At 39.0% G+C, this 13033-nt stretch overlaps 2 protein-coding genes across 2 annotated transcripts in view; both read right to left on the reverse strand.

Moving 5' to 3' along the window:
* Window positions 1-13033, reverse strand: part of LOC140241124 (uncharacterized) — an 81404-nt gene that overhangs the window by 51546 nt on the left and 16825 nt on the right. The window lies entirely within an intron of this gene.
* LOC140241071 (uncharacterized) overlaps window positions 1-13033 on the reverse strand; it is a 47374-nt gene that overhangs the window by 25685 nt on the left and 8656 nt on the right. The window contains exon 4 of the mRNA XM_072320839.1: window positions 6239-6400. Coding sequence (XP_072176940.1) covers window positions 6239-6400 — 162 coding nt within the window. The remainder of the gene's footprint in view (window positions 1-6238; window positions 6401-13033) is intronic.

Raw genomic sequence — 13033 nt, forward strand, 5'->3', positions numbered from 1 at the left:
TAATCTCCCAAATATATTTGAAACAATGTTTCAAAGAAATCAATCCGTTCATAATTATCCAACACGGCGATCAAATGATTTCCATTTGCCATTTCTGAGAACTTTGTTGGCTCAAAACACATTCATCTACGATGGGCCAAAGTATTGGAATTCACTTCCCAACAATATTACAACAGCTCAATCTCTGAATTCCTTCAAGAATAAATTAAAATAATTTTTATTGAAATTTTATAATATCCGACCGAGTTAGTTTCCCTTTATCATCCCAGTCAAGTCATCATTCTTTTTTACACAAGTCCTCCTTCTAATTAAGTCCCTGTCTGTGTACTAAATATAACGATGTGTTTATTCTCTCTTTCTCCTGCATTCTTACCAACATAATTACGTATAAAAAATGTTTTGCATTACATTCAATCCAGCTTGTATTTCATCACTTATTTTACATTATGGAATCTAGATTGCTTGCGTCCACGATGGCACGTGCTGTAGTTTTTTTTTCCCTTTTTCTCCCCTTTTTTTCTCTTTTTTCCCTCTTTTTTTCCTTTTCTTTCTTTTTCCCTTCCCAATCATCTTGTTGTCAGTTGACATCGGTTCGCTTATTTTGTTTTATATTGCTGTTTTGTGTATTTTCTGAGGGTCCCTTATCGTACAAGCTCTGCTTCTTAGTGGGACCCTCCACTTCCATCCTCATCCTTAGTTGACTTGTATTATACGCTTTATGTATATATTAACAAAGATGTAATCGCATCTATTTCTCATTTTCATATTTATGTACCTTGTCAAATTATGTTCTGCAAGTATTACAAATATCCTGTACATATGCAATGTGTATAATTTCTTTGTTTATTTGATGGAAGTGAAAATAAAGTTGAATGAAATTTGAATGAATGAATGAATGAATTATTTGTATTATCGTAATACACAAAATGCACTTAGTCACTTAGCCCGTTCCATACTGAATTCTGAAATCCCCATAGACTTAATGCACAGGCCACCAGGTTATATTGATATTGAATTGACCCGGTTCGAGCCGCATTGACTCGCATCGACCTGCTTTTTTTTCCCCTACAACATGTGGTCAGACTATGTATTATGTTAAGGTTCAGAAGCTATTTGAAAGACAGAAAACAATTTGTTTGTATAAACAATGAAAACTCTTCTTTGCGCTCAGTTGATTGTGGAGTTCCACAAGGAAGTATACTAGGGCCGTTACTTTTTATTATCTACATCAATGATTTTCCAAAATCTTCAAATGTTCTTTCTTTTATATTATTTGCAGATGATTCTAATCTTTTCTTTTCTCATTCAAATCCTCATACATTAGTTGATGTCATGAATATAGAATTGAACAAGATAATGCAATGGCTAAGAGCAAATAAATTATCGCTTAATTTGCAGAAAACAAATGTGATGTTGTTTAGTAATACCCTTGATAAATTGCCACATGATATAATTTTTGAAAATGAAGTGATAAAACAGGTTTATTCCGTTAGATTTCTTGGTGTAACTGTAGACAGTAAGCTTTCTTGGAAACAGCATATAGATTGTATATGCCGCACAATTTCCAGTAACATAGGTGTAATTAATAAAGTAAAGTTTTGTTTTCCTGTTAAAAAGTTGCTAATGTTATATTCAACGTTAATTTTACCTTATTTAATGTATGGAATTATAGTATGGGGAAATACACATTCAACTTATTTGGACAGATTATTTTTGTTACAAAAAAAAAGCACTTCGAGTAATATGTAATACCTCCAAATATTCCCATACTGACGGATTATTTGTGGAGAATAAGGTTTTGAAAGTAAGGGATTTGTATTATTATTACCTTGGTCAATTTATGTACAGTTTGTATAATAATTCACTTCCTTTAGTCTTTGAAAATATGTTTAATAAGAATAAAAATATTCATAAATACCCCACTCGTCAAACAGATGAGTATCATTTGCCCCTTACCCGAACTCTATTTACAAAATCCACGTTTATTTACAGTGGCCCCAAATTTTGGAATTCCCTTGGGAAAAACATAAAAGATTCCATTAGTTTGAAATCATTCTCTAGTAATTTAAAGAAATATTTGATTAGCTCATATGTACCCCATGATTAGTTTGACTGTTTGGAATTGTTGTTCTTTTTTTCTTCACCCTGCATCGAGAATGCTGACCTGCCCTTCGCTCTCTCTACTCCCCCCTCTCTCCCTCCCTCTCTCTCTTTCCCTACTCTCTTCTGTGTGTGCACAATGTATGTGGATGCAAACATGTGTGTGTACGTGCGTGTGTGTGCGTATGTGTATGTGTGTACGTGCGTGTGTATGCGTAAGTGTGTGTGTGTGTGTGTGTGTATGTGCTTGTGTGTGTGTGTATGTGTGTATGTGTATTTGTATATGTATGTGTACGTGTATATGTATGTGTATACATGTGAAAGCGTATACTTCATGTAACCATCCGATTCGATTGAATGAAAACTGTATACTTTCAATGACTAGCTTGTACGGTACATGTATCGTTGTATTGTGTTATAAAGTCATATATAATTGATGTATTGTAGTAATGTAACGTAAGTGAGGGGACTGCAATCTACAAGTTCGCTTTTTAGCAGCCCCTCAATTTTCATTTCCATGAAGTTCTTTTAAGAACCAATGTGTATTATTATGTTCCAATATATGTAATCATGTCAAAGTGTATTACCTGTGTTTGATTGGAAATGAAAATAAAAAAACATGCATGTGAACATGCATGTGTGAAATGAAATGAAATGAAAATTCAATTTCTGATATCATGTTTTTTGTCACTTGCTGACCAATGTTTTTCAGTTCAGCCACAGTACTGTTTTTTGTTGACACTACCTTTTACGTTCTACTCCGTAATATGGAGAGTACATTTGTGTTGAGATGTGTGGGTTTGTATAGCCTACGAAAGGGAAATTTGCTCAAATCATAAGGATATTGAAATAAGTAAGTAAAATTACTGGTGTGCAATATTTATGGGATGGTATCTGTAGACAGAAAATTATTAGGAAGGATGAGTATATAATATCATGCACAAATCATCCCCTGTTTGGGAAATAGTGCAAATGCAAATGCCATGCCATATGCTCGGGTGTGTGTACGTATGATGTACTTTACCACTCGCATTCTTGTTTGTACTGTAGCCGTAGCTGTAGCTGTTACATTCTTGTATGTCCTGCACCTGGCACATTCTTGCGTGTGCTGTTTCAGCCACATTCTCTGTGGGATGTTGTTCAATTTGTTGAGTCTCTTTAATAGGAGTTTTATTCATAGTAGTGTTTCAGATTTTTTAAGATGATATGCAGTATTTGTTTGTATGTGCTGCATCAGCCTTATTTTTTCCCCCTGTATTTCATTGTATTTTACAACTGCTGATATATATATATATATATATATATATATATATATATATATATATAATGCCTGGACAGATATAAAAAAAAAAACAGGTGCAATACTGGATGTCATGGATGTATATTTTGTTACTGAGTGTTAAGTTTTTCTGTGTTAATTTATATGAATTAAGGATGTGTGTTGTAATATTTTCTGTACTTTATTCTGAAATGTGTGTTTTATATATGTGTATCTATGTACATTGTATGCCACTTGAATCACAAAAATTTTCCATTTTATGGACAATAAATATATGAAATGAAATGAAATGAAATAAATTGCCCTCCATTTCAGGACTAATCCGGTTCATTTTCACTTGGATCAAATCCGTTTTGTGACCCGACCGTGTGTGACTGTAGCATTACAAAATACAGGAACAACTCCGTGCAGACACGCTACTCCTCAGTAAATGGTTGTCAGATAATGGTACGATTGTTAATTTAGAAAAAAAAAAGTCATGTTATTCGGCATGTTCGGACCTTGTCGAAAAAAAAAACATTCTTTTTAAATTTGTATGAATGGCAGGCCTTTGGAAACTGGCATGAGACTCAAACACCGTTGGGAAATTGTGTTAATCTTTGAACATACTCTTGACTGGTCTCCCCATGTCGATTAAGTAGTCATGAAAATTCTACTGTGTTTATACGAAGAATCAAAGCGTGTTTGACCTGTACATTCATAAATCACTTGTTTTTTTCTTTCATACCTACATATGTTTATTACTGTTGTGCTGCAGCGGGGTCATTAAACAGACAAATATGACCCTGCACCTCAAAACAAACAAAAAGTCGCCAGACATGAATTTTTAGTTAAGATCGTATTCTGAAAGAGCAGACTGTAAGCTTTAAAATGATGTATAACTCAAATCAAATGGACTCTGCTAACCTATCTAAATATTGGAAAGAAAGCACAAACTCAGGAAAAGTGTGAACTGAGAAAAGAGGCTCTGAAGTACAGTGTCTATTCAAGCGCTTTATCTTTACCAAACTGTGCTGGCTGTGCGATGAATGGGACAAAAAACAGGAAGTAAACCACCAGAGTAACAACAATGAAGGGATTATCAGATTAAACTGAAATTAAGCATGCCTCATTAACACATTCGGTCCATAATTAATGTTAACTTTCAAAGCAGCAGCACTATCCTTTCAAAAGTTATTAGAGTTGAAAGTGAAGAGGGTGGACAGGGTTTTTCAGAAATGAAAAGGGGATTCTAAAGACACACCAAATCACACTATTCTACCAAAAATGTTCGAGATAAACTGCTAAAAAACACACTTTCCTGCCCATTTTATGATATAAAATTTTAGCATAATGTATACGACGACCCGCTCTTTCAGAAAATATGAAAAAAGTCAAGTTCGGCTAGGTTGACCCATTTCACTTATTTTCAGTCCTCACGCAAAATCAGTGTGTGCGACTTTGTGTTCGTTTTGAGGTGCACGGTCACAAATATAAACAGATTGCAACGTTGTCAAAATATGTATGCTCGTTAAGTATTGAAGGGGGGGGTTACATGTTAGTGCAAGCTCTTACTCATGCTCTGAAAATAATGGCAGTCAACTGAACAAATAATTCAATACCATTAACGCCAGCCTGAATGTGTTCTAGTGCGTACGTAGTCAAACTGGTAGAGCTGAATATAGGAAATGCTCCTTCTAAAAATGTTACAAGCAAATCATTTATAGAGTTACCCATTTTGATTTAAACAGCCTCTTCAGTGCAAACATTTAAGAATCGTGTATGCCAACATCTGTCTCTCATTTGATATGAACCCTTTGCACTAGCTATGCATTATTCTATGTCTATTTTCTACACTCATTTTATGATTTTTTGTTATGTGTCTTATGCTCTTACGAACCAACTGTCTTTATCTGTACCATATGTATGTCTGTTTTGTTCTCGTTTTTTATTGTGTGCACATGTAATGTAATGTACAGGATCAACGCAGGGCTCCCTTTGAAAGCAGGCCTTTGTGGCACTAAATGAAACTACCCTGCTTTTAACAATGTTTCAGGAAGACTTAAAAACTGAAACAAATACACACTGTATATTTTAAATTGGGTTCAAGAATGTAGCCAATTGGAAGCGCTGAAATGAGTCACGTGTGCGTGCATGATTTCTTACTATTGCACGGCCGTGTAAAAAAGCGTAAAGTCACTGACGTCACAATGTTTACACTAGCAGTGCACACTCAATCAGTTGTTACAAGTGCGTCGCGCGCTACTATACGCGCTGTCAATCCTGTAAACAAGTTCTAGTTCGGGCTGCCAGCCGGTCTTTCTTGTGCATAATATGTGGCGGACGTATACGCTTATACGTACAGTACTTATATGTGCGGGATTTCCGAGTACGACGTGCGTAAATGTTTGGGACGAACATCTTCGGACATCTTGACTTTTGAGCGAGTGCTACATGTAGCTGACTGGTATTGACCCACAAAGGTACATGAAAAATGCTGTTAGTTTTCGACCCATTTTATAAATCAAATAATACACAGGTTCGAGTTCGTCACGTTAGTGGAGATGCAGCTCACTCTCGGGTATTTACAATGTAGTGCCATCTAACCATCTATTCTATGGGATGTAGACATGAGGACACCTGCGTTCTTGTCATCAAATCATCTACGCTACAGGATGTAGACATGGCCGAATCTAAAATCTCCTCATTTGATCATTCTTCTACAATCATGACAGTATGATAAATACTACACTGACAAGACAAGAGAGCTCGTCATCCGACCAGCTTTCCTACTGGATGTCGACACGACGAGTTGGGTGACACTTTAAAGCATCGAATGTGTATCCTGACTTACATTTTACTATCGCAACAAAAACTTACCTTACAGTTCCAAGCTTTTTTGCTGAGGATCTTGAAGAAGTCAGCGTGGAATTGTGAGTAACTTACTGATACTTCGCGCAGTACACTGCTGGAACACATACCCTCTGCCAAACCACGCGAAACAGTTCTTCCGCAATTCGCATTGTCGATAGATAAAGATTGCTAATGAGAAAGAAAAATAGATTAGAAGCAATGAACAATCATTCACAATAGAATGGTACGGGCCTACCAGAATGTGTCCATACACTAGTAGCTGTTTTGAATTAGAGTATGGAGTCCCGCTTTAAAGCTCTGCTAAAATATGTCTGATATTTTCCCCGTTTAAATCTGATCCTTGTGTTAATTCTTGATAAATATCCGTTCGTACTTTTGTATTGGTTTGTAGATTAGATGGAATCTCATTGCCATGATTTCAGAAACACATAGATGTACCTTTTGGAGCCGGGATTTGTACACAAGCCGGGAAACTCTACATACAAATCTAAAAATTTACATCAACTAGAAATGTACAGACGTCTCGCCGGGTAACGTGCATACGTTCAATAAATATGATGGGAAATGTACAAACACTGTCTGCAAATGTAGATATGATTTACTTCTTCGAGCTTGGAAAGCGATCAGTTTTCAGTTACGAGCGATATACGGGAGCTGCGAGATACCTACTTTACAATTTTTGCTTTAAATTTGTGCAACCCGGACCTCTCAGCAGTTGGCCCGCAACTGACAGTAGATAGCGCGTATCTCGCCCGTATCTGCCCGGAGGTGCGCCCGCAAGTCCGATTTAATGACTGTATTTAAAGGCCGTGTCTCACCTTTCCGCGGGTAAGCTATGCTTGCTTGTTGCGAGTGGTGATCTTCCAGCACGCAGGAGAATTTTTTCAAGAATTTATTTTAGAATGATATTTACAAGAATGTTGGCGAGTTCGGTACTTGCGTCTTATTTGCTAGACGCGTGCTATAAAATTACCTACTACTTGCGTGTATTCCGTGTGACCGAGTGAGAGCTTCGAAACCGATCCGATTTACGAGCAACATACGGGGACTGCAAAGGTGCTGCCGCTAATGGCCTCCTACTAGTGTTCTGCGTGTGCCTCTGCGGGCAAACCTAGCGACTCGCCGAGAACAAGTTCTGCGCATGTTCAAGGCCTTGTCAAACGGTGTCTCGGGAAGCCTTGTGGGTTGACTTGCGTAGAAAAATGTTTGCTACCCGGAGCTCCCCGCAGTTGGCAGACTGGTTGGCCCGCACTTGACAGCAGGCCTACTTAACACGTATCTCGCCCGCAGTTGCCCGAAGGTGCGCACGTCAATCCGATTTACCCTCAGCCAAGTTTTGAGCATGACCAAAACTTTTCCGGGTGAGTGGCGGGGACTGCCCGGAGAGGTCCTCGCAAAACACCAGTAGCAGGCCCGTAGCTGCTGCATGTCATATGCAGTTGACCCGGTTGAAGTAGGTAATTTGCCCGTGGATCCATGCCTATGCGCTGGAAGCGTGTGTCATCTGCGGGGCATTCTACGAGCCTAATATGGGTGCTTTACTAGCAAGAAACGGTATCGACACTAGCCAATATCCATGTAGCTGGTCAATTCTGCGGGTGTGGAGCGAGTTATACGAACAAATTGCGTGCATGCTGAGTGTCGGTTACTGCCATTTTGGGTGGTAAAAGGCTTCACGGTGCACCGCGTACGCTTTCTAGGGTAAGATAATGACATTCTGTTGGAGCTCTGCCTTATCAAACTCATTTAGAGGAATTCCTTCACTCGGAATGCACGGAATGCACGCAAGTAGAGCGAAAGTAGCAAAGTTCCTGCAGCTAGGACGTACGCGAAACTCGACCAAATCCTCATCCGCGCGCAAAAATTGTCCTGCGCGCTGTAAAATCCCCACACGCAACAAGCCCTCGTAGCTTGCCCGGAAAGATGTGCCGGGGCCTAAACATGGCTGCGGGTAAATAGGACATGCGTGCGCACCTCCGGGTAACTACGGGCGAGATACGTGCTAGGTACTTTCATGTTCGGGTCTTCTGCGGGGAACTCCGGGGAGCAAAAATTGTTCCTTTCAAGTCGCACGCAATGCTTGCCTGGAAAGGTGTGACAGGGTCTTAAGGGGTTGTTATGGCGGATCAAGGTGTACCCTGCACTGGGCCGAAAAAAAAAGGGGGGCGGACTTTTGCATTTACAGCACCTTCCTGAAGACCCCACAACGGATTTTTCCCTAACTTGGCAGGTTACATCTTAAGATTGTCTCCGGGATTCTCTCGAGGAGAAAAAGGGTTTGATAACCTAACACGCAGTGCGTACTCCCAGAACTTGTTCCAACTAGAGGTCTGTTTTCAAGGGACATTCAAGAAGGATTCGAAAAAAGTTCAATATTCGTTTTTTGAGGATAAATCAGGGCTGGGACTGTGTCTTTTTTTTTTTCAAGAAATAAATGAATAGATAAAAGAAGAAAAAATCTGTGATAATGTCAGTTGTGATTTCTTCGTGATTTGTGCTCGAAAATCAGAACTGATTTTACAGAGCTTTCGAACGATTTGGGACGGACGCGAAGTCCACCATTCATAAGAGTTTTTCTCCCAATGTGTTCCGGCATTGGAGCTTTAACCGTTTATGCTCAGTTTTTGTGCAGTTCTAACGACGTATGTGCGAACCTCGTGTGTACTGCTAAACTACAGGGAGTCACATATACACCAAGAAGATGCGACTTGATGCTTACTACACGAATTTTCCAATAATCACAGCAAAAACAAATGTTTTGAGTTGTGTTGAAGTCAAATTTGTTTTCTTTTGTATCTTCTTTCTATCCCTTTCATTTCTCTCTGGTGTTTGTTGGGTTTTGCACGCTCGCTAGTTGTGTGTGTATGTGTTTGTGTGCCGACATCTTTTTTGAGGGCCTACCCCCACAAGCGTATGATTTTCTGTACTAAAAGGATAAATGTTCCCCACACATTATTTTTATTCTCAAATATAATTTCGGTTTATTCTAAGGTTATTTCAAGTGCTATGTATATAAGCGATTAAGATATTCTCCTTTTCATGATGTTTGAAGCAACATAATAAATTGAGGTGAAGAAGTATGTTACAATCTTGGTTGTAGAAAAACTAGTAAAAATGAAACGAAATGAAATTATATGAAATTAAGTGAAGTGAAGTGAAGTGAAGTGAAGTGAAGTGAAGTGAAGTGAAGTGAAGTGAAGTGAAGTGAAGTGAAGTGAAGTAAAGTGAAGTGAAGTGAAGTGAAGTGAAATGAAATGAAATGAAATAAAATGAAGTGAAATGAAATATAGGGAAATGAAATGAAATGAAACGAAATGAAATGTGTCAACAAACTAAATGACAAAACTCGGCCATGCGCTTTTTATATAAGTCAGACGTCACTTGGTGCCGATAAAGCCCACCTCCCCCAACCCCCCAAACATGCATTCAGCGGTCGTGACAATGTCTTAATTAGTACCCAAATGGTTAACGGATATGAGGTAAAAATGATGAGAAAAACTTTGCAGATTTCGCGAAACATAAGCGAGACATTCTCCAAACTGACTGGCATTGTTTGGGGGTTTACGAAGGTTTGTGGACATCGCGTGGATCTTGCGTACGTAGGTCGTCGCAAATGACGAGGATTTAGGGTTAGACATTTTTAAGAACATAGCGGGCACTCTGGAAAAATATGAACCGAGAAAAGAGGCTCTGAAGTACAGGCTCTATCTGTCTATTCAAGCGCTTAATCTTTACTGAGCTGTGCTAGCTGTGCGATGAATGAGACCAAAAACAGTTGTAAGCCACTGGAGCAAAAACAATGAAAGGATTATCAGATTAAGCATGCTGTATTAATACATTCTGTCCATGATTAATATCAACTTTCAAAAGGCAGTAACTATATCCCTATAAAAGTTACCACACTTGAAAGTAAAGAGTGTTCCAAGGGTTATCAAGAAATGAAAAAGGGGCCTCTAAGACACACCTGATTTCACTACTCTACAAAAAAAAAAAACTGTTGTAAAAAATCTGCTAAAAATGCATTTTCCCATTCATTTTATCATCCCAAACTTAAGATTAATGTAAAAGGGTATCACTTACAGAAAATATGAAAAACTTAATATTGATTTGGTTGACCCATTTTACCTTCTTTGTTTTTCTTGGAGTCCGCACGTGATATTCAAGGGGTGCGCCTTTTTGTTCATTTTGTGATGCACAGTCACAAATGAGAATGACCCACGCATTGGCAATCAGGAAAAAAAAAATATAAAACACAACTACTCAGTGCTTTCCCGTTTTGCGTTATTCCTAAAATACCTTAAAGGGAGTGCATAGTTTTGGTTGAGACCTAACTGCAGGTTTCTAATATTTTTGGTGAGATAATGAGAAACCTCTCATGAAATATGAAAGAGCATGTAATTCCAACAGGGATTCAACATTTATTTGATGAAAATTGGTTTTAATATGGCTGAGATGTAAAAAGAGCATTCCAAATTAAAGTGGGACCCACATTTTACTAGGATCGCTTTGTTTTGGATGTCTCAGTGATTTCAAAACTGATTTTCATCTAATAAACTTTGAATTAATCTTAAATTGTATGCTCTAGCTGTGCCATTTCATAAGTGGTTTCTTGGTATCTCACAAAAAGTTAACAGCCCAATTCTCATCTCCACTAGTACTATACATTCACTTTAAACAATCTTTAGCTCCCTGATGAGTTGTTTCAGTGTGTAACCAACAAACAAGTTTGTGAATTGGATTCCTGGTTGGGTGACCATTGGGTTTCCTGCCTTTCATGCGTCCCTTGTCATGGGTCAGGCATCAAATGATTCCTATGATTGCTTCTAAGCGAGATACACTCCGAGAGATGCGAGATCGAGTCTCGTAGTTATACATACATCTACAAGTCATGCTGCAAAGCAGACCACTTTCAACGAAAGTGGTACACACATGGAGCAGCAGTAGAAGGCCCTTAAGGCCGTGTCACACCATTCCGGGCAAGCTACGCGGGCTTGTGGCGAGGATGTAGTTTCCAGCACGAAGAAGATTTTCAGCGGGCGAACAAGAATGTTTGCAATTTTCATTCATGCCTTGTCATACCGTACGGGGGAACTCCTACGGCTTGACTTGCGGGAAAACAAATTTACTCCCCGGAGTTCTCCGCAGTTGGTCCGCACCTGACAGTATCTAGCGCGTAGTTGCCCGGAGGTGCTCACGCAAGTCCAATTTAACCGCAGCCAAGTTTTGAGCATGACCAAAACTTTTTCAGGGTGAGTCGCGGGAATGCCCGTAGAGGTCCACGCAGAACGTCGGTAGGAGAACCTTAGCGGCAGTACTTCCCAGGCAATTCCCACGCAGGTACTTCGCAGTCCCGTATGCAGCCAAGATAATGAAATTCTGTGAGATTTCAGCCATTCCATTAAAGGAATTCCTTCACTGAGTTGTCAGCCCCCACGCGACTGGTACAAAGGTCACACAGTATGCTCGCAAGTATAACGCGTCCAGCAAGTAAGACACATGCGCTGACTCGCACAAATCCTTTTCCGCCCTCAGGAATGTCCGGTATGCTAGAAAATCCCTAAACGTAACAAGCCCGAGTAGCTTGCCCGGAAAGGTGTGACAGGGCCTAAACATGGTTGCGGGTAAAAAAAAATATGCGTGCGCACCTCCGGGCGACTACTTTTGAGATACTTGCTAGGTACTGTCATGTGCGGATCATCTACGGGGACCTCCGGTCGTCAAAATTGTTCTTTGCAAGTCGCATGCAAGGCTGGTGTGACACGGCCTTGAGCGGGAGCACCTTGCAGGCAACTCCCACGCAGGTACTTGGCAGCTATTTTTATTCCTGAAATTTTTCAGTTACCCTTTCGTAATTTCACTTTTTGATTTTAATACGAACCGTATTTTCATCTTCGGACTATTGCACTTTCGGTATAACTAACCTTAATTCATCTTCAGATTAACAAGCCCTTAAAATAACGAACCTTAATTCGATGTTGGATTGACGAATCTTCGGAATAAGGCCACATATCTATGTTCGAAATAACAAACTCTTTTTGATTTCCGGGTAAACTTATACGTCTATTATTCGTGTATTTAACTTATATAACTTTGTGTATTTCTTAACACCATACCATTGGAACGTTGACATTTTAACACAAGTTCTCCTCACAACGGTGTGTGGCACAGTGAGCGTTTATAGCGATTTCCTATACTCTAATAAACTAATATGAGAGATGCACTGTAAATATTTCTTCTGCTCTGTAATTTCACAGGGAATCCCCATGTCTTTATAAAAGAGCAAATTTAAGTTGTTTTTCTTTATCAATGGCCCTCAAATTTTTACAAAATCTACAAATAAAGCTTCCGCTGAAGAAGCCATAGTGAAAACGGAGAGTTTAAATTCAATCTCCATTTCATAGAAATAATAAATATCTAGTTAAACTAGAACACTCGCACGGGGGACCAGTTCAAGCACATCATAATTATGATATTATATTTATGTTTATAGTATCTACTTATCCCCTGAACCCGTCCCCTTACCCCATTCAGATCAATGAAATCCGATGAGGAATAAGGCTGTTATAGCTCATACGAGAAATATGACATGTCATGTTATAAAAGACGGAACAATAATAGGGCTGTCAATGAAACCTTTGTTACCTAGAAACAATCCCCCCCCCCCTCATATACGTCCATATATAGCAAGTTTGAATTAATCAGACAAGAAAATTATAAAGTGGCTGATACAGCACGTACAAGAAATGTGACATGGTATCCAAATCACAAAACTGAGGGCGCTGTATCACAAACTGTTGTGTT

This window comes from Diadema setosum, chromosome 17, assembly GCF_964275005.1.
Source record: "Diadema setosum chromosome 17, eeDiaSeto1, whole genome shotgun sequence".
In the NCBI taxonomy this organism is placed as follows: Eukaryota; Metazoa; Echinodermata; class Echinoidea; order Diadematoida; family Diadematidae; genus Diadema; species Diadema setosum.